General features: G+C 44.5%; 2 protein-coding genes across 5 annotated transcripts; both read left to right on the plus strand.

Moving 5' to 3' along the window:
• Positions 1–689: 689 nt before the first annotated feature.
• LOC116479157 (zinc finger protein 160-like) lies at positions 690–18,455 on the plus strand. 4 transcript variants are annotated; one of them, XM_032171039.2, is made up of 4 exons: positions 690–832; positions 4,551–4,630; positions 7,944–8,070; positions 16,792–18,455. In XM_032171039.2, the coding sequence occupies exons 2-4, from the start codon at positions 4,616–4,618 to the stop codon at positions 18,441–18,443; spliced, it is 1,794 nt and encodes a 597-aa protein (XP_032026930.1). In that variant the 5' UTR covers positions 690–832; positions 4,551–4,615; the 3' UTR covers positions 18,444–18,455. The 4 variants fall into 4 exon arrangements, with proteins under 4 accessions (XP_032026930.1, XP_058281946.1, XP_058281947.1 ...); XM_058425963.1 differs by having other exon boundaries at positions 7,949–8,070; XM_058425964.1 differs by lacking the exon at positions 690–832 and adding an exon at positions 905–934 and having other exon boundaries at positions 7,949–8,070.
• Positions 18,456–18,658: 203 nt separating this feature from the next.
• Positions 18,659–19,648, plus strand: LOC116479160 (putative zinc finger protein 818). The gene is given in 2 exon segments (XM_032171044.2): positions 18,659–18,905; positions 18,908–19,648. Coding segments are annotated over 2 exon segments (507 nt in total). The 5' UTR covers positions 18,659–18,698; the 3' UTR covers positions 19,208–19,648.
• Positions 19,649–21,913: the final 2,265 nt, after the last annotated feature.

A 21,913-nucleotide genomic window follows, 5' to 3' on the forward strand; every position in this document is an offset into this window, starting at 1 on the left:
CATGCAAAACTCTGCCTGGGCAGAATATGTAAGTAATTTTAAGTCACCTCGCAACAGAACTTAATGCAACAATCCCCTCTATATTCTACACCCATTCACCGTGGAGGGAGAGAGCCCTGTGCACAGTTGCAGAGATTTTCATATGGTAAATACCTGGGGTGTAAAGCAAGGAGGGCTAATACCGGTGACATTAACTCTTGCTTTAGAAAAAGCAGTAACTTTTTAAAAATAGTTGAGCAACTTAAGTTTGCAACTTAGGAAAACATCTTAGTTTCCAACAGAGATGGCCCACATAACTCTAAGGGTTTACCTTAAAATTGAAACATTAACTTAAAATAAGCAGAAAGCAAAACTGCTCCGCAGGACACGAAATAGAAACCCAGAAAATAGGGACGCTCTGGGAACCGGGTGGCTGGAAACGCAGGCTCCCACCCGCATTCCTTTGGTCCCTCCCGGCCCCCCCCCCCGCCTTCCAGGCCCCGCCCCACCCTCCGCGTTTTCTCCCCGGCCCCCTCCCTGTGCCGGTCGCGCCCCGCCTAGGCCCCGCCCCTAAGCCGCCTCCGTCCTCTCCGGCCCCGCCCCCTGCCGGTCTCTCCCTGGCCAGGCCCCGCCCTGCCCCGCCCTTTCCCCGCCCCCAGGCCGCCCAGTCTCAGCTGCGCGCGGTTTTCTGTAGACCCGGAAGCGGATCGCGGGGAGTGAAGGCTGCGCCGCCGAGCCTGTTTCTCTCTCTCTAGATTAAATCTGCGCTTCGCAGTCCCCCTTCTTCCATCCCCCGGGTCTGGAGGGGGTCCCTACAGATCTTAAAATGACCGCACCGCGCCCTCCACCCCAGGTAAATTCTGACGTTGCTGTGAGAGTGCGGAGATCGCTTTCCCTTTGGGCTAAAGTCGCTCTAAGGCTACTTCCTGAATCTGGTCTTCCTGCCTTGCGCTAGGTAAACATGGCCTTTCGTGTCTTTTGCTGCCTAAAATCCTTTACCGATTTTTCTTCCTGCCACGCGGGAGGGCACTTTTTTTTTTTTTTTTTAAGACGGAGTCTCGCTGTGTCGCCCAGGCTGGAGCGCAGTGGCGCTATCTCGGCTCACTGCAAGCTCCGCCTCCCGGGTTCACGCCATTCCCCTGCCTCAGCCTCCCAGGTAGCTGGGACTACAGGCGCCCGCCACCACGCCCGGCTAATTTTGTTGTATTTTTTTTAGTAGAGACGGGGTTTCACCCGTGTTAGCGAGGATGGTCTCGATCTCCTGACCTCGTGATCCTCCTGTCTCGGCCTCCCAAAGTGCTGAGATTACAGGCGTGAGCCACCGCGCTCGGGCCGGCAGAGCACTTTTTAGAGCCCTCACCTGCAAGATGGATTCAGGTCTATCCGGTTCTCCAGGACCTGCCCTTGTCGGCCCCTGGTGCGCAGCGCTGCAGCCTCAGTCCGGAGGGGCGCGTCCTTACTTGGTTCTGGGATTCTGCAGACCCCACCCCTGTCCTAAGGTGCCACCTCTGTCTTTCTCACCTGAAATCTTTCTCAGGAAGGGCCTTCAGCTCCCAAGCCCCTCTAGGCAGTCACCTCCGGTGGTGGGAAGGTGAGCTGGGCTTGTCCTGTGACACTCATGGTGGAGGAGGTGACACCCAGTATGCTTTTTTTTTTTTTGAGAATGAGTCTCCCCCTCTTTTACCCAGGCTGGAGTGCAGAGGCGCGACCTCAGCTCACTGCAACCTCCACCTCCCAGGTTCAAGCGATTTTCCTGCCTCAGCCTCCCCAGTAGCTGGGATTACAGGCATGTGCCACCATGCCCGGCTAATTTTTGTATTTTCAGTAGAGTTGGGGGTTTCACCATGTTGGCCAGGCTGGTCTCCAACCCCTGACCTCAGGTTATCGGCCCGTCTGGGCCTCCCAATGGGCTGAGATTACAGGCATGAGCCACCGCGCCCAGCCAACTTACAACACTTCTGACAGCAAATGTGTGGGAGTTTTTTTCCCACACACTAGGCAATTCTCCAGTCTACACCAGTTGCGTGTCCTATAATTCAATTCAATTCTGACACTGCATCTGGAGTTAGAGTCAGATCCAACAGGTTAAGGTCTTAGTCCCACAAGACCGCCCCCTGCCCCGCCCTGCCGCCACTTCAGACATCAGTCAAAAGTAATAGGTTGTCACCTGTCCTTAAAACTGACCTATATATTGGGGCTCCCATGACTCCCTCTTTAGGTTTGATTAATTTGTGAGGACAGCTCACAGAACTGCTGGAAGCACTTACTTATGTCTCTGCCCCTGGTTCCTGGGACATAGATCCCAAACCCCTCACAGAAAGGGGTGTTAGGAGAATCTTTGGTTCTCATATGATTCAGGTTCTCCTGATTTTTTGTGCAGTCATTCCTCACAATGTTTTCTATAGGTTCTTGGAAACTGGGTCATGAATGAAATGATATACAGCAGGTCCTCGAATAACGTTGTTTTGTTCAATGTCATCATTATCATTATTATTATCATTATTATTTTGAGATGGAGTCTAGCTCTGTCACCAGGCTGGAGTGCAGTGGTGTGATCTCTGCTCATTGCAAGCTCCACCTCCCGGGTTCAAGTGATTCTCCTGCCTCAGCCTCCTTAGTAGCTGGCATTACAGGCATGTGCTGCCATGCCCAGCTAATTTTTGTATTTTTAGTAGAGACAGGGTTTCACCATGTTGGCCAGGATGGTCTCGATCTCCTGACCTCTTGATCCGCCCACCTTGGCCTCCCAAAGTGCTGGGATTACAGCGTGAGCCACCGCGCCTGGCCATTCAATGTCATTTTTTATGTTGATGAGGAAAAAAAGTTGCCATTTCACTTAAAGTTCCAGTTTCCATGAATCTATTGATAACATCAAGTGAGGATTTGGTATATTAATAAAGGATATCATAAAAGATACCCATGAGCAGCCAGATGAAGAGATACGTATGGTGAGGTCTGAGAATGTTCTGAGCACAGGAGCTTCTTCCTTGTGGATTTGGGTGCACCCACCCTCCTGGCATTCAGATGTGTTTATTAACCAGAAAGCTCTCCGAACCCTATAGATCAGGAATTTTTATCGAGGCTTCATCCTGTAAGCATGAGAGATTATTAACTCAGTCTTCAGCCTGCTCCACTCTTTGGGAAGTAAGTGATGGAGCTGCAATTTCCAAGCCTCTAATCATGGCTTAGTCTTTCTGGCAACTGGCTCTATCCAGGAGCCCACCAAGACTTGCCTCATTAGAACAAAAACACTCCTATCATGCAGGAAATTCCAAGGGATTTAGGAGCTTTGTGCAAGGACCCGGGGTGAAAGACCAAATATGAGAACCAAAGATTCTCCTAACACCCCTTTCTGTGAGGGGTTTAGGATCTATGTCCCAGGAACCAGGGGCAGAGACCAAAAATATATTTTTTGTTATTTCACACTCCCTCTGAGTGGAGCTCAATCCTGGTTTGACTTGAGAGTACTGAGTCGTTTTGCAAATAAAACTCTTGTGCCTCTTTACCTGAGTTTTCCATTCGTGTAATGGGGTTGGAGTCCAGGCTTGATAGTAGTTATGTTACCCCAGCTGATTCTAATCTGTGTCCGGAATAGATACTGAGGCTCTGTGTCCTCCATATCTTTTTTTTTTTTTTTTTTGAGACAAAGAGTCTCGCTCTGTTGCCCAGGCTGGAGTGCAGTGGTGCAATCTCGGCTCACTGCAAGCTCCGCCTCCCGGGTTCACGCCATTCTCCTGCCTCAGCCTCTCCGAGTAGCTGGGACTACAGGCGCCCGCCACCACACTCGGCTAATTTTTTTGTATTTTTAGTAGAGACGGGGTTTCACCGTGGTCTCGATCTCCTGACCTCGTGATCCGCCTGCCTCGGCCTCCCAAAGTGCTGGGATTACAAGCGTGAGCCACTGTGCCCGGCCTTCCTCCATATCTTTTTAAAAAATTTTTTAGATGGAGTCTCACTCTGTTGCCCAGCCTGGAGTGCAATGGGGCAATCTCAGCTCACTACAACCTCCGCCTCCTGGATTTAAGGGATTCTTCTGCCTCAGCTTCCCTAGTAGCTGGGACTACAGGCACGCACCACCACACCCGGCTAATTTTTGTATTTTTAGTAGAAATGAGGTTTCACCATGTTGGCCAGGCTGGTATCAAACTCCTGACTTCAGGTGATCCGCCTATCTCGGCCTCCCAAAGTGCTGGGATGATAGACTGTTTCCTCCGTTTCTGAGGGCTAAGCTCAGCCTGGGATCCATAGGGATGTGAGGGCGGCTGTGCTCTGCATGAGGTTTGCTCAAGGCCAGGTGTGCACCGTGAAGGGGAGCTCAGTCCAGCTCAGCTCCCCACCGCCGCAGCGTGCGTGTGGGCCTCTAGGAGGAGAGTGGGTTCTGAAGAAAGGGGTTACAGACTCACCTGTTGGTCTTCCTACAAGTTTCTTTTTCCTCCATCACTCCTGGTGCAGTTGGTGGCAGTGGACTGTCTGCACGGGGTGAGGTCTTCGCTGTGTGTGTGGTCGTGGCACAGGAAGAGGGGAGGGTGTGTTAATTCTAGGCATTAAATAACTTCTTTTTCACATTCCAGATTAACCTTTAAAGACTCATGTGGCCTGAGGAAGAAGTCCAGAAGAGAAGAAAGAGGAGACAGGGATGGCTCTTTCTCAAGTAAAGTGATATTCTTGGTGGATTGTTCTGTTTCCCGTTTTTTTTGTTTTTTTTTTTTTGAGACAGAGTCTTGTGCTATCGCCTGGGCTGGAGTGTGGTGGTGTGATCTTGGCTCACTGCAACCTCCGCCTCCCGGGTTCAAGTGATTCTCCTACCTCAGCTTCCCAAGTAGCTGCAGTTACAGGTGCCCGCCACCACGCCCAGCTAATTTTTTGTATTTTTAGTAGAGACAGGGTTTCACCATGTTGGCCAAGCTGGTCTCGAACCCATGACCTCATGATTCACCCGCCTCGGCCTCCCAAAGTGCTGGGATTACAGGCGTGAGCCACCGTGCCCAGCTTGTTCTGTTTCTCTTTCCTTTCTGAAATTTCATTCTTTGGAGTTGCAAATCTTCTTTGAGTCTGAAGCATCCTGCCTGACACGTTTGCTCGCACTCACCCGTGCCTTCCCTCAGTCCCTCTCATTTCACTTACATTGCCTGTGATCCACTGATATGAACTTGGGAAGAGGCCCCACTGGGCATGGTCCTGGGAAGGGCTCACACCCATACATGGATGGACACGGCATGTGGGCCCCATGGTGTCAGGACTATTAGGCAACAGGGATTGTTTAGCGGCCACATCTGGAGGCACTGTGAGGTCTCTGTGGACCAGGAGTAGAGAAGCTGCACATGGAAGTCATGTACTAATACGCACAAGTACCTGGTAATTCCAGAAAAGGAGGCTGATGAGGGGAATTCTGGCACATTGTTTGTCTGATTTAAGAATACATTTGAAGATAAATACATGAATCTGTATGTTTTTGGCTCCAGAATTGTTATGTTTTGCAATGGAATGGAAAGTTCAGAAACACCTTAGTGAGGGGAGGGTGTTTTATTCTAGCACTGATTTTTTTTTTTTTTTTTTTTTTTTTGAGATGGAGTTTCGCGCTTGTTGCCTGGGTTAGAGTGCAATGGTGCGATCTTCGCTCACTGTAACCTCTGCTTCCCAGGTTCAAGCGATTCTCCTGCCTCAGCCTCCCGAGTAGCTGGGATTACAGGCATGTGTCACCACGCCCAGCTAATTTTGTATTTTTAGTAGAGATGGGGTTTCTCCATGTTGGTCAGACTGGTCTCAAACTCCCAAACTCAAGTGATCCACCCACCTCAGCCTCCCAAAGTGCTGGGATTACTGGTGTAAGCCACCACGCCTGGCTCCACCAATTTTAAAATATGAAATCAATCTAAATCTCTTTTTATTTTGAGATGAAGTCTCGCTCTTGTCCCCTAGGCTGGAGTGTGATGGTGTGATCTCAGCTCACTGCAACCTCTGCCTCCTGGGTTCAAGCGATTCTCCTGCCTGGGCCCCCTGAGTAGCCGGGATTACAGGTGCCTGCCACCACACCAGGCTAATTTTTGTATTTTTAGTAGAGATGGGGTTTTACCATGTTGGCCAGGCTGGTCTTGAACTCCTGACCTGAGGTGATCCACATGCCTTGCCCTCCCAAAGTGCTGGGATTACAGGTGTAAGCCACTGCACCTGGCCAGAAAACAATCTAAATCTCTAACAGAAGGAGATTCTTTAAATCATTTTCAGCACATCCTTCTCTTGGAGGTTGCTTTTCAGTCTCTTGATTCTTTCTTTTGATGCAGAGATGTTTGTAAGTTTGATGTAGTCCCATTTGTATATTTTTGCTTTTCTTGCCTGTGTCTTTGGTGTCATATCTTAGAAATCATTGCCAAATTCAATTTCACAAACCTTTTCTCCTACACTTTCTTCTAGGAGTTTTATCATGTTAGGTCTTATGTTGAGGCTTTTAATTTATTTTTCTTTGTTTGTTTTTGTTTTTTGGTTTTTTTTTTTTTTTGTTACCCAGGCTGGAGTACAGTGGTGCGATCTCAGCTCACTGCAACCACTGCCTCCTGGGTTCAAGTGATTTTCCTGCCTCAGCCTCCCGAGTAGCTGGGACTACAGGTACCCGCCATTTCACCATGTTGCCCAAGCTGGTCTCGAACTCTTGACCTCAGGTGATCTGCCCGCCTCAGCCTCCCAAAGTGCTGGGATTACAGGCGTGAGCCACTGCGCCCAGCCTAAATATTTAAATTTAAATGGATAGAATTTTATTTGTAGTTTGACTATAACTATTTCATAGGGATTGGAGTTAAAGTTTTAAATATTTTTTCATGTTTTTACCATTCTTTTATTGGCCTTATGTAACATAATGTTGACTAAGTTAAATACAACTTATACACTTTACTCTCCCCAAGATGCTGAAATGCACATGAGGAAAAATGATAATGAAAAAGTCATAAAAAATATGTCATTGAGAGGCAAGTTTTCTCTTTGTTAATTTACATTTGTGTATATATGTGTGCGTGAATGTATGGATGAACTATCCTATGGCTTTTATAGAAGACACATCACCATTTCATCAATCAGTTCTGTATTTTTATTTTTTATTTTATTTTATTTATTTATTTTTTTTTTTGAGACGGAGTCTTACTCTGTTGCCCAGGCTGGAGTGCAGTGGCGCGATCTCGGCTCACTGCAACCTCTACTTCCTGGTTCAAGTGATTCTCCTGCCTCAGCCTCCCGAGTAGCTGAGATTACAGGCATGCACCACCATGCCCAGCTGATTTTTGTATTTTTAGTAGAGACGGGGTTTCACCATGTTGGCCAGTATGATCTCAATCTCTTGACCTCGTGATCGCCAGCCTTGGCCTCCCAATGTGCTAGGATTACAGACGTGAGCCACCATGCCCGGCCACACTTTTTAGATTCTGACCTTTCTTTCTTTAAAGCCACCATGGACATTGTCATCTCTGAAGACAACACACTTCTTCTGGCTCATCCAGATACTGAATATCACTTTGTGTGTCAAACATAACATCTAGCACTTCTATAGAGATAGCTGTGTGTTGATTTTTTATTTCTACGTTTCTTCCATTGTCTACAGAAAGAGAAATCCACACTTATTTAGAAGATATCATAAGCTCTTACAGAAGAGTATAATAAAATGCAATTAGGGAAACATACCTAATGTTCTTCCTAACATCCCTAAATGCCCCAAAATACCTTAGCATGGATCTGCCAGAACTCTCCCTTCAGTAAATCAATACAATTCTTTTTCTCATGTTATGTAAAGATGATAACTCTCCCCCTGTGCGCTTGGTAAAATGTGTTTTTCAGACACAGTTTGCCTGAAAATACCTTTCCATGGATTTCCCAAAATGTTCATTTAAACTAAATTGACTTATACCTCTCTTTTTGTCTTTTTGTGTGAAGATAACAGCTCTCCCCATGACTTCTTGGTGAAATGTGTTTTTTCATGTCAGGGAAGGTTGACATTCAGGGATGTGGCCATCGAATTCTCTCAGGAGGAGTGGAAATGCCTGGACCCTGCTCAGAGGGCTTTGTACAGGGACGTGATGTTGGAGAACTACAGGAACCTGGTCTCCCTGGGTGAGGATAATGCCCCTCCAGAAGCTGGGATCTGCTCTGCTGTATCTCTGCATGTTCTTTTGTGTGCCTCTTGGGAGCCCCTGCATTGCTCAATTAAGATTGAAGCTATGTTAATTCTCAGATGAAAAGCTTAATAGTACAGCATCTGGCCTTGTTTAATTATCCTGTTTTCAAATGATCTACCCCCTTCAAGATACATCATTGGTGGTTCCAGAGCTTAAGTAGAAATAAATCCTATGGTAGACTTTAAAAATATCTACTTTGATCCGGGCGCAGTGGCTCATGCCTATAATCCCAGCACTTTGGGAGGCCGAGGCGGGCGGATCACGAGATCAGGAGATCGAGACCATCCTGGCTAACACGGTGAAACCCCATCTCTACTAAAAATACAAAAAAGTTAGCCGGGCATGGTGGCAGGCACCTGTAGTCCCAGCTACTCAGGAGGCTGAGGCAGGAGAATGGCGTGAATCCGGGAAGCAGAGCTTGCAGTGAGCCGAGATCTCACCACTGCACTCCAGCTGGGCAACAGAGGAAGACTCCGTCTCAAAAAAAAAAAAAAAAATCTACTTTGGGCTGGGCGCGGTGGCTCACGCCTGTAATCCCAGCACTTTGGGAGGCCAAGGCAGGTGGATCACCTGAGGTCAGGAGTTTGAGACTAGCCTGGCCAACATGGTGAAACCCCATCTCTACTAAAAATACAAAAAATTAGGCATGGTGCTGAGCTCCTGTAATCCCAGCTACTTGGGAGGCCAAGGCAGGAGAATCACTTGAACCCAGGAGGCAGAGGTTGCAGTGAACCAAGAATGTGCCACTGCACTCCAGCCTGGGCAACAAAAGTGAAACTCCATCTCAAAAAAAGAAAAAGAGAAAAAAACCCACTTTGCTGTTTTCTCCCCCTTTGCTTGTGATTCAGTACTTCTTAGAGGCCAGCTCAATGTCCATATCTTACCAAGTTCCCTAAACATTCAGAAGGAGGCATTCAGTGGGTGAATTTGTGAAATATTTTTCTAGATCCATTTGTAATGTCCTCTTTCCTCCTCTAAACAAAGGGCTGGGATTCTGTCAAAGCCACAGCACATTATATTCCTTTCTTTTTCTAAGCAGGAATCTCTCTTTCTGAAATGAGTATTACCTCCATGTTGGGGCAAGGGAAAGAGCCCTGGACTGTGGAGAGTGAAGTGAAAATAACAAAAACATCAAATGGTTGGGAATGCATCAAGGGTGTGAACACAGATAAGAGCTCAAATGGACAGAGAGGAAGCTGCACCGTTAGTATTCGGGTAACTCTTTCCGAGTTGAAGAGTTCTATGGGGCAAAAAGGGTTTAAATCCTGTGAGCTCTCAATGGAAACCCTTCTTTGCCCTCATTTATCCCTCTGCTCTTCTGACATGTAGTAGTTTATCCTTTCACTCTCCCATGGTGCTGCAGCTCAAACAATGACAAAGTCAACGTCTTTATCATGATGGACAACACCGTGTCATGTGGCTTCTGTGACCTCTTTGGTTTCTTCACTCTGAGGGGCACAGGGAGGGTTGTGTCCAAGAGGTCTCCTGTGATCTCTCCTGTACCTGATTGCATCTGATGCTCAGTTCTCTGTCTATACAGATCAGAGCTGAGGCCTCCATAGACCTGCCCCCTCGACCTGTTCAGGTTTTGCCCCATTTCCTGTACTTGGGAGACCTAATCAGGGATGGGAGAACATTGGCAGCTCCTCCTTTGCATCTGGGGCTCCGGAAACCTCAGGGTGCTGTCTCCAGCCCTCTCTGTCTGTCAAAGTCTTTCAGCCTCGGTCATTTCTTCTGTTCTGCTTTTGCCACAGATTGCAGCGTGTGCTACAGGGAAGTACATTTGGGTTTTCTTAGATTGTTTACTCAGGTCTGGAATGGCACTAGACAGAGAGGTCCTCTTTTTTTTTTTTTTTTTTTTTGAGACAATCTGGCTTTCTTGCCCAGGCTGTGATGCAGTGGCGAAATCTCAACTCACTGGAACCTCTGCCTCCCAGGTTCAAGTAATTCTCTTGCCTCAGCCTCCTGAGTAGCTGGAACTACAGGTGCATGTCACCACACCTGGCTAATTTAAAGCTAACTTAAAGGTTTAAGTTTTAAGTTTTGGCGTACATGTGCAGAACGTGCAGGTTTGTTACATAGGTATACATGTGCCATGGCGGTTTGCTGCACCTATCAACCCGTCATCTATATTTGGTATTTCTCCTAATGGTATCCCTCCCCTAGCTCCCCATCCCCTTGACAGGCCCTGGTATGTGATGTTCCCCTCCCTGTGTCCATGTGTTCTCATTGTTCAACTCCCACTTATGAGTGAGAACATGCAGTGTTTGGTTTTCTGTTGTGTTAGTTTGCTGAGAATGATGGTTTCCAGCTTCATCCATGTCCCTGCAAAGGACATGGACCCATCCTTTTTTATGCCTGCATAGTATTCCATGGTGTATATGTGCCACATTTTCATTATCCAGTCTATCATTGATGGGCATTTGGGTTGGTTCCAAGTCTTTGCTATTGTGAACAGTGCCACAATAAACATACGTGTGCATGTGTCTTTACAGTAGAATGATTTATAATCCTTTGGGTATATACCCAGTAATGGGATTGCTGGGTCAAATGGTATTTCTAGTTCTAGATCCTTGAGGAATTGCCACACTGTCCTCCACAATGGTTAAACTAATTTACACTCCCACCAACAGTGTAAAAGCATTCTTATTTCTCCACATCCTCTCAGCATCTGTTGTTTCCTGCTTTTTAACAATCAGCATTCTAACTGGCATGAGATGGTTTCTCATTGTGGTTTTGATTTGCGTTTCTGTAATGACCAGTGATGATGAGCTTTTTTTTCAGATGTTTTTTGGCCACATAAGTGTCTTCTTCTGAAAAGTGTCTGTTCATATCCTTCGCCCACTTTTCGATGGGGTTGTTTTTTTCTTGTAAATTTGTTTAAGTTCTTCGTAGATTCTAGATATTAGCTGTTTGTCAGATGGATAGATTGCAAAAATGTTCTTCCATTCTGTAGGCTGCCTGTTCACTCTGATGATAGTTTCTTTTGCTGTGCAGAAGTTCTTCAGTTTAATTAGATCCCATTTGTCAATTTTGGCTTTTGTTGCCATTGCTTTTGATATTTTAGTCATGAAGTCTTTGCCCATGCCTATGTTGTGAATGGTATAGCCTAGTTTTCTTCTAGGGTTTTTATGGTTTTAGGTCTTATGTTTAAGACTTTAATCTATCTTGAGTTAATTTTTGTATAAGATGTAATGAAGGGATCCAGTTTCAGCTTTCTGCATATGGCTAGCCAGTTTTCCCAACACCATTTATTAAATAGGGAATCCTTTCCCCATTGCTTGTTTTTGTCAGGTTTGTCAAAGATCAGATGGTTGTAGATGTGTGGCATTATTTCTGAGGCCTCTGTTCTGTTCCATTGGTCTATATATCTGTTTTGGTGCCAGTACCATGCTGTTTTGGTTACTGTAGCCTTGTAGTATACTTTGAAGTCAGGTAGCGTGATGCCTCCAGCTTTGTTCTTTTTGCTTAGGATTGTCATGGCTATATGGGCTCTTTTTTGGTTCCATATGAAATTTAAAATAGTTTTTTCCAATTCTGTGAAGAAAGTCAATGGTAGCTTGATGGGGATAGCATTGAATCTATAAATTACTTTGGGCAGTATGGCCATTTTCACAATATTGATTCTTCCTATTCATGAGCATGGAATGTTTTTCCATTTGCTTGTGTCCTCTCTTATTTCCTTGAGCAGTGGTTTGTAGTTCTCCTTGAAGAGGTCCTTCACGTCCCTTGTAAGTTGTATTCCTAGGTATTTTATTCTCTTTGTAGCAATTGTGAATGCGAGTTCACTCATGATTTGGCTCTGTGTTTGCCTGTTATTGGTGTATAGGAATGCTTGTGATTTCTGCATATTGATTTTGTATCCTGAGACTTAGCTGAAGTTGCTTATCAGCTTAAGGATATTTTGGGCTGAGACAATGGGGTTTTCTAAATATACAATCATGTCATCTGCAAACAGAGACAATTTGACTTCCTCTTTTCTTAATTGAATACCCTTTATTTCTTTCTCTTGCCTGATTGCCCTGGCCAGAACTTCCAATACTGTGTTGAATAGGAGTGGTGAGAAAGGGCATCCTTGTCTTGTGCCTGTTTTCAAAGGGAATGCTTCCAGTTTTTGCCCATTCAGTATGATAGTGGCTATGGGTTTGTCATAAATAGCTCTTATTATTTTGAGATACATTCCATCAATACCTAGTTTATTGAGAGTTGTTAGCATGAAGGCTGTTGAATTTTGTTGAAGGCCTTTTCTGCATCTATTGAGATAATCATGTGATTTTTGTCATTGGTTCTGTTTATGTGATGGATTACATTTGTTGATTTGCGTATGTTGAACCAGCCATGCATCCCAGGGATGAAGTTGACATGATCGTGGTGGATAGGCTTTTTGATGTGCTGCTGGATTCAGTTTGCCAGTATTTTATGGAGGATTTTCACATCGATGTTCATGAGGGATATTGGCCTGAAATTTTCTTTTTTTGTTGTGTCTCTGCCAGGTTTTGGTACCAGCACGATGCTGGCCTCATTAAAATGAGTTAGGGAGGATTCCTCTTTTTCTGTTTGGAATAGTTTTAGAAAGAATGGTACCAGTTCCTCTTTGTACCTCTGGTAGAATTCAGCTGTGAATCTGTCTGGTCCTGGACTTTTTTTGGTTTGTAGGCTATTAATTACCGCCTCAATTTCAGAACTTGTTATTGGTCTATTCAGGGATTCGACTTCTTCCTGGTTTAGTCTTGGAAGGGTGTATGTGTCCAGGAATTTATCCATTTCTTCTGGATTTTCTAGTTTATCTGCGTAGAGGTGTTTATAGTATTCTCTGATGGTAGCCTGTATTTCTGTGGGATTGGTGGTGATATCCCCTTTATCATTTTTTATTGCATCTATTTGATTCTTCTCTCTTTTCTTCTGTATTAGTCTGGCTAGTGGTCTATCTGGTTTGTTGATCTTTTCAGAAAACCAGATCCTGGATTCGTCTATTTTTTTAAGGATTTTTCGTGTCTCTATCTCCTTCACTTCTGCTCTGATCTTAGTTATTTCTTGTCTTCTGCTAGCTTTTGAATTTATTTGCTCTTGCTTCTCTAGTTCTTTAATTGTGATGTTAGGGTGTTGATTTTAGATCTTTCACGCTTTCTCTTGTGGACATTTAGTGCTATAAATTTCCCTCTACACACGCTTTAAATGTGTCCCAGAGATTCTGGTACGTTGCGTCTTTGTTCTCATTGGTTTCAAAGAACATCTTTATTTCTGCCTTCATTTCGTTATTTACCCAGTAGTCATTCAGGAGAAGGTTGTTCGGTTTCCATGTAGTTGTGCGGTTTTGAATGAGTTCTTAATCCTGAGCTCTAATTTGATTGCAATGTGGTCTGAGAGATGGTTTGTTATGATTTCCGTTCTTTTGCATTTGCTGAGAAGTGTTTTAATTCCAATTGTGTGGTCAATTTTAGAATAAGTGTGATGTGGTGCTGAGAAGAATGTATATTCTGTTGATTTGGGGTGGAGAGTTCTGCAGATGTCTATTAGGCCAGTTTGGTCCAGAGTTGAGTTCAAGTCCTGGATATCCTTGTTAATTTTCTGTCTCATTGATCTGTCTAATACTGACAGTGGGGTGTTACAGTCTCCCACTATTATTGTGTGGGAGTCTAAGTCTCTTCATCAGTCTCCAAGAACTTGCTTTATGAATCTGGGTGCTCCTGTATTGGGTGCATATATATTTAGGATAGTTAGCTCTTCTTGTTGCATTGATCCTTTACCATCATGTAATGCCCCTCTTTGTCTCTTTTGATCTTTGTTGGCTTAAAGTCTGTTTTATCAGAGACTAGGATTGCAACCCCTGCTTTTTTTGCTTTCCATTTGCTTGGTAGATATTCCTCCATCCCTTTATTTTGAGTATATGTGTGTCTTTGCACGTGAGATGGGTCTCCTGAATACAGCACACTGATGGGTCTTGATTCTTTATCCAATTTACCAGTTTTTGTCTTTTAATTGGGGCATTTAGCCCGTTTACATTTAAGGTTAATATTGTTATGTGTGAATTTGATCCTGTCATTATGATGCTAGCTGGTTATTTTGCTCGTTAGTTGATGCAGTTTCTTCAGTGTCGATGGTTTTTACAATTTGGTATGTTTTTTGCAGTGGCTGGTATCAGTTGTTCCTTTCCATGTTTAGTGCTTCCTTCCTTATAAGGCAGGCCTGGTGGTGACAAAATATCTCAGCATTAGCTTGTCTGTAAAGGATTTTATTTCTCCTTCACTTATGAAGCTTAGTTTGGCTGGATATGAAACTCTGGGTTGAAAATTCTTTAAGAATGTTGAATGTTGGCCCCCACTCTCTTCTGGCTTGTAGAGTTTCTGCCGAGAGATCTGCTGTTAGTCTTATGGGCTTCCCTTTGTGGGTAACCTGACCTTTCTCTCTGGCTGCCCTTAACATTTTTTCCTTCATTTCAACCTTGGTGAATCTGACGATTATGTGGCTTGGGGTTGCTCTCCTCGAGGAGTATCTTTGTGGTGTTCTCTCTATTTCCTGAATTCAAATGTTGGCCTGTCTTGCTAGGTTGGGTAAGTTCTCCTGTAATAATACCCTGAAGAGTATTTTCCAACTTGGTTCCATTCTCCCTGTCACTTTCAGGTACACTGATCAAATGTAGATTTGGTCTTTTCACATAGTTCCATATATCTTGGAGGCTTTGTTCATTTCTTTTCACTCTTTTTTCTCTAATCTTGTCTTCCCACTTTATTTCATTAAGTTGATCTTCAATCTCTGATATCCTTTCTTCTGCTTGATCGATTCAGTTATTGATACTTATGTATGCTTCACAGAGTTCTCATGCTGTGTTTTTCAGCTCCATCAGGTTGTTTATATTCTTCTCTAAAGTGGTTATTCTAGTTAGCAATTCATTTAACCTTTTTTAAAGGTTCTTTTCTTCCTTGCATTGGGTTAGAACGTGCTCCTTTAGCTCAGAGGAGTTTGTTATTATCCACCTTCTGAAGCCTACTTCTGTCAATTCGTCAAACTCATTCTCCTAGTTTTGTTCCCTTGCTGGCGACGAGTTGTGATTCTTTGGAACAGAAGAGGCGTTCTGGTTCTTTTTGTGCTGGTTTCTCCCCATCTTTGTGAATTTATCTACCTTTGGTCTTTGATGTTGGTGACCTTCAGATGGGATCTCTGAGTGGATGTCCTTTTAGTTGATGTTGATACTACTCCTGTTTGTTAGTTTTCCTTCTAACAGTCAGGATCCTCTGCTCCACGTTTGCTGGAGTTTGCTGGGGGTCTACTCCAGATCCTTTTTGCCTGGGTATCACCAGTGGAGGCTGCAGAACAGCAAAGATTGCTGCCTGTTCCTTCCTCTGGAAGCTTCATCCCAGAGGGGCACCCTCCAGGTGCCAGCCAGAGCTCTCCTGTATGAGGTGTCTGTCGGCCCCCAACTGGGAGGTATCTCCCAGTGAGGATACATGGGGGGCCAAAGACCCACTTGAGGAGGCAGTCTGTCCTTTATCAGAGCTCGAACACTGTACTGGGAGATCCACCGCTCTCTTCAGAGCTGTCAGGCAGGGACGGTTAAGTCTGCTGAAGCTGCTCCCACAGCCACCCCTTCCCCCAGATGCTCTTTCCCAGGGAGATGGGGATTTTATCTATAAGTCCCTGACTGGGGCTGCTGCCTTTTTTTCAGAGATGCCCAGCCTAGAGAGGAGGAATCTAGTGAGGCAGTCTGGCTGCAGTGGCCTTGCTGAGCTGTGGTGGGCTCTGCCCAGTTCAGACTTTCCGGTGGCTTTGTTTACACTGTGAGGGTAAAACCGCCTACTCAAGCCTCAGCAATGGCAGATGCCCCTTCCCGCACCAAGCTCAAGTGTCCCAGGTCGACCTCAGACTGCTGTGCTGGCAGCAAGAATTTCAAGTCCATGGATCTTAGCTTGGTGGGCTCCGTGGGGGTGGGACCCCCCCAAGCCAGACCACTTGGCTCCCTGGCTTCAGCCCCCTTTCCAGGGGAGTGAACAGTTCTGTCTCACTGGTGTTCCAGGTGCCACTGGGGTATGAAAAAAAAACTCCTGCAGCTAGCTCAGTGTCTGCCTAAACGTCCACCCAGTTTTGTGCTTGAAACCCAGGGCCCTGGTGGCCTAGGCACTGGAGGGAATCTCCTGGTCTGCTGGTTGTGAAGACTGTGGGAAAAGCACAGTATCTGGGCCGGAGTGCACCATTCCTCACGGCACAGTCCCTCACAGCTTCCCTTGACTAGGGAGGGAAATCCCCCAACCCCTTGCACTTCCCTGGTGAGGTGACACTCCACCCTGCTTTGGCTTGCCCTCTGTAGGCTGCACCCACTGTCCAGCCACTTCCAGTGAGATGAAGTGGGTACCTCAGTTGGAAATGCAGAAATCACCTGTCTTCTCTGTCAGTCTCGCTGGGAGCTGCAGGCCAGAGCTGTTCCTATTTGGCCATCTTGCCAGCAAATCCCTTATTTTTGTATTTTTAATGGAGATGAGGTTTCACCATGTTGGCCACCTAGTCTGGAACTCCTAACCTCAGGTGATCTGCCTGCCTTGGCCTCCCAAAGTGCTGGGATTACAGGCGTGAGCCACTGTGCCCAGCCAATATCTTTTTCAATGTGAACTATTGATTTGCCAACTGTAGTTAATAGAAAACCTGTTTTTTAAATATCTTGTAGATGTCTCTCCTACACATATGATCAAGGAATTACCACCAAAAGAGAACAATAGCACAGGAAAAGTATTCCAAGCAGTGATGTTGGAAAGACATGAAATCCATGACATCAAAGATTTTTACTTCAGGGAAATGCAGCAAAATATTCATGACTTTGAGTGTCAGTGTCACAATGATGAAAGAAATTACAGAGAAATACCTGCAATTAAAATTAAAAACATTGCTGGAAGAAGAGATCAAGGTGATGGAAGGAATGCAGGAAATAAGCCAGTTGAAAATCAGCTTGAACTAAGCTTTTGGTCACATCTGGCTGAACTGCAGGGATTTCAAATTGAAAGGAAAATTTATGAATGTAATCAAATTGAGAAGTCTGTCACCAGTGGGTCCTCAGTTTCATTACTTCAAACAAATCTTCCTCGTGTCAATACCAGCATTTCTAATATATATAGGAATGATTTTATGCATCCTTCATTACTCACACAAGACCAGAAAGCATACATTAGGGAAAAACCTTACAAATGTAGTGATTGTGGCAAGGCCTTTAATCAGAGGTCCAACCTTACTACACATCAGAGAATCCATACTGGACAGAAACCACATAAATGTGACATATGTGGCAAAGGTTTCAGGCGAATTGCAAACCTAGCAAGTCATCATAGAATTCATACTGGAGAGAAACCTTACAAATGTAATGAGTGTGGCAAGACCTTCAATCAGATGTTCAACCTTACTACACATCAGAGAATCCATACTGGACAGAAACCATATAAATGTGATATATGTGGCAAAGGTTTCAGGCAAATTGGAAACCTAGCAAGTCATCATATAATTCATACTGGAGAGAAACCTTACAGATGTAACGAGTGTGGCAAGACCTTTAATAGGATGTTCCACCTTACTAGACATCAGAGAATCCATACTGGACAGAAACCATATAAATGTGATATATGTGGCAAAGGTTTCAGGCAAATTGCAAACCTAGCAAGTCATCACAGAATTCATACTGGAGAGAAACCTTACAAATGTAGTGATTGTGGCAAGACCTTTAATTACAGGTCCCATCTTACAAGACATCAGAGAATCCATACTGGACAGAAACCGTATAAATGTGATATATGTGGCAAAGATTTCAGTCAAAATTCATACCTTGAAAATCATCAGAGAATTCACACTAGAGAGAAATCTTACAGATGTAATGAATGTGGCAAGACCTTTAATAAGATGATCAACCTTACTACACATCAGAGAATCCATACTGCACAGAAAACATATAAATGTGATATATGTGGCAAAGGTTTCAGGCAAATTGGAAACCTAGCGAGCCATCATAGAATTCATACTGGAGAGAAACCTTACAGATGTAATGAGTGTGGCAAGACCTTTAATAGGATGTTCCACCTTACTAGACATCAGAGAATCCATACTGGACAGAAACCATATAAATGTGATATATGTGGCAAAAGTTTCAGTCAAAATTCATACCTTGAAAATCATCAGAGAATTCACACTGGAGAGAAACCTTACAAGTGTAATTGGTGTGGCAAAGCCTTTAGCGTGCACTCAAACCTAACTAAACATCAGGTCATCCATACTGGAGAGAGACCTTATAAATGTAATGAGCAGGGCAAGGCTTTTTTTTCAGAGTTCAAATTGTAAAACATCACAGGATTCATTATGGAGAGAAACAAAACAAATGTAATGAATGTGGTAAGGCATTTATTCAAAATTCAAGTCTGGTGGACCATCAGAGAACTCACACTGGAGAGAAACCTTACAAATGTAATGAGTGTGGTAAAACCTTTATTGGGCATTCAAGCCTAACTAACCATCAGGTAATTCATACTGGAGAGAAACCTTACAAATGTAATGAGTGTGGAAAGGCTTATATGAAGTGGTCCCACCTTAGACACCATGAGAGTATTCATACTGGAGAGAAGCCATACAAGTGTACCAAATGCGGCAAGGCCTTTAGACAACGGGCGGACATCAGGATTCACCAAAAAATCTATGCTGGAGAGAAACCTTACAAGTATGATGAGTGTGGAAAAGCCTTTACCCAGGCCTCTCACCTCACTATACATCAGATCATCCATACTGGAGAGAAACCATATGAATATGATACATATATGGCAAAGTCTTCAGTCAAAATTCACATTTCGAAAGTTATCGTAGGATTTGTACTGGAGAGAAGCCTTACAAATGTGTGTGGCAAGGTCTTCAGTCAAAATTCACACCTTGTAACTCGTCTGAGAATTCACACTGGAGAGAAATCCTACAGATGTCATGAGCGTGGCAAAGCCTTTACTCGAGGCTCACGCTTCATTAATCAGCAGATAGTTCATACTGGAGAGAACTTTCCAAATGTACTGAATGTAGCAAGGCTTTTAAGCATGGCCCTAAACTCAGGACTCACCAAATAGATCATAATTGTAAATGCAATGAATGTAGCAGTGTTTTCAAGTAGTGCTCACTACTCGTTAGATAACAGTATCTAATATATCTTGGGGCAAAGGCACACAAATGTAATGTGTGTGACAAGGATTTTATCTGAGGATCAGAAGTTGGGGAACAGAATAATTCATACTGGGGAGAAACCTTAGAAATCCAATGAGCATGGGAAAAACTTTACCATGAGTTCAAGTACTACATGACATCAGAGAATTCATATTGAAGAGAAACCATGTAAATATAAGGTATGTGGCAGATGCTCTATTCAGGCTTCACAGTGCACTGGACATCAGAGTATACATCTTTTGCCAGGCACGGTGGCTCACACCTGTAATCCCAGCACTTTTGGGAGGCTGAGGTGGGAGGATCGCCTGAGGTCAGGAGTTTGAAACCACACTGGCCGACATGGCGAAACCCTGTCTCTATTACAAATATTTGGGAGGCTGAGGTGGGAGGATCGCCTGAGGTCAGGAGTTTGAAACTACACTGGCTGACATGGCGAAACCCTGTCTCTATTACAAATATGAAAATTAGCTGGGCATGGTGGTAGGTGCCTGTAATCCCAGCTACTCAGGAGGCTGAGGCACGAGAATTGCTTGAACCCAGGAGGCGGAGGTTGCAGTGAGCTGAGATCGCACCACTGCATGCCAGCCTGGGCGACAGAACAAGACTCCATCTCAACAAAACAAAACAAAACACAAAAACAGAGTATACATCTTTTAGAGAAATCATAAAAAAGTTACATGCATGCTAAGTTTTTTTTTTTTTTTTTTTTGAGATGGAGTCTCACGCTATTGCCCAGGCTGGAGTGCAGTGGCCTGATCTCGGCTCACCACAACCTCTGCCTCCTGGATTCCAGCAATTCTACCTCAGCCTCCCAAGTAACTGGGACTACAGGCGCACGCCACCACACCCAGTTAATTTTTGTATTTTTTAGTAGATATGGGGTTTCACCATATTGGCCAGGCTGGTCTCGAACTCCTGATCTCGTGATCCACCTGCCTAGGCCTCCCAAAGTGCTGGGATTACAGGCGTGAGCCCTTGCGCCCGGCCCATGCTAAGTCTTTTACCCAGTGGTCAAAACTGGCACATCACAGGATTTATACTGGAGAGCAACCTCACAAATGCAATGAAAGTGGTAAGGCTTTTTATCAAATGTGCTTGTCTTTGGGGTCATGAGAAAATTCATACAGAATCTATTAAAAATGTACGAAACATGGAAAGACCTTTAAGCAACAGTGATGTAATGAAGGTGGTAGTTTTTTAAACGAACTCCCACAACAGCCTACACACCATAGAATTCATACCAGGAATCACAAAGTCTCTAATTTTCCAAAGTTAACTGGAAATATTACAAACTGCAGAATAATTCCAGGCCAAAATATGCTAAATTCATAACATGATGTATATCAAAGGAAAAAAGGACATGTGGAAAATGACACATTATCTTCGGTGTATAAAATATTCGTTTATGTGAAGTTTCTTGGAAAGGCTACACTACTATTACTAGTTTCCGTCTTGATGTTTGAGATCTGTTGATTTTATGCTTTTTTTACAGGCCTTTCATTATGATCTTTGGGAAGGAATCAATAAAATGATAGGGCCTACTTCATTAGGTGTGGTTCATTCCTATTCATGCTCCCTGGAAGAACAAGAAGGCTGAATTTTGAAATTTAATATTGTATGAATTAGCGTCAGGGAGAGGTGGCGAATAATACAAAACTAAAAGTCATGCTTATTGTGCTCAGTGTGCCCTTCTCCAGAGGGCCGCTGGCTTATAGGAAAGGATTGCTGCCCTACCAGTTGACCATGAGATGGCATGCCAGGACACTAAGACACTGGAGTTTTTTTTTGTTTGTTTTTGTTTTTGTTTTTTTTGAGATGGAGTCTCGCTGTCTTGCCAGGCTGGAGTACAGTGGTGTGATCTCGGCTCGCTGCAACCTCCACCTCCCAGGTTCAAGTGATTCTCCTGCCTCAGCCTCCCGAGTAGCTGGGACTACAGGTGTGTGCCACTACCCGCAGCTAACTTTTACATTTTTAGTAGAGACAGGGTTTCACCATGTTGGCCAGGATGTTCTCAATCTCTTGACCTCGTGATCCACCTGCCTCGGCCTCCCAAAGTGTTGGGATTACAGGCGTGAACCACTGTGCCTGGCCGACACTGGGCTTTTTATGAGAGTGATAGATTACTAGGACCTCATTATGTGGTAGAAGTAATGTAGGGGAAATGGTGATCATCTTTTTAAAAAAGCAATAGCTGTTGTATATCAATGACTAATGAAAAATGAGTTATTCTTGTAAATTGAAGAAAGAATAGTTATCAAAGAGGGTAGTTCAAGTAAAAGAACCAGGGCTGGGTGTGGTGGCTCATGTTCTGTAGTGCCTGCATTTTGGGAGGCCAAGGCAGACAGATCTCTTGAGGCCAGGAGTTCGAGACCAGCCTGACCAACATGGCAAAACCCCGTCTCTACAAAAAATACAAAAATTAGCCGGACATCGTGGTGGATGCCTGTAATCTCAGATATTGGGGAGGCTGGGGGGAGAATCGCTTGAACCCGGGAGACAGAGGTTGCAGTGAGCTGAGATCGCACCACTGCTCACCAGCCTGGGCAACAGAGTGAGACTCTGCCTCAAACAAAAACAAAACCAAACAAAAGAACCTGAATAGCATGTGCACG

The sequence above is a fragment of the Hylobates moloch genome, unplaced genomic scaffold (genome assembly GCF_009828535.3).
Source record: "Hylobates moloch isolate HMO894 unplaced genomic scaffold, HMol_V3 SCAFFOLD_12, whole genome shotgun sequence".
Classification (NCBI taxonomy): Eukaryota; Metazoa; Chordata; class Mammalia; order Primates; family Hylobatidae; genus Hylobates; species Hylobates moloch.

What these genes read in the sequence shown, in the direction of transcription:
- LOC116479157 (XM_058425963.1), top strand. Translation starts at nt 4,569, where the DNA reads ATGTGGCCTGAGGAAGAAGTCCAGAAGAGAAGAAAGAGGAGACAGGGA. An exon ending in CAGGGATGGCTCTTTCTCAA is followed by an intron (nt 4,631 to 7,948) that starts GTAAAGTGATAT and finishes ATGTCAGGGAAG; the next exon opens with GTTGACATTCAGGGATGTGG. An exon ending in CAGGAACCTGGTCTCCCTGG is followed by an intron (nt 8,071 to 16,791) that starts GTGAGGATAATG and finishes AATATCTTGTAG; the next exon opens with ATGTCTCTCCTACACATATG.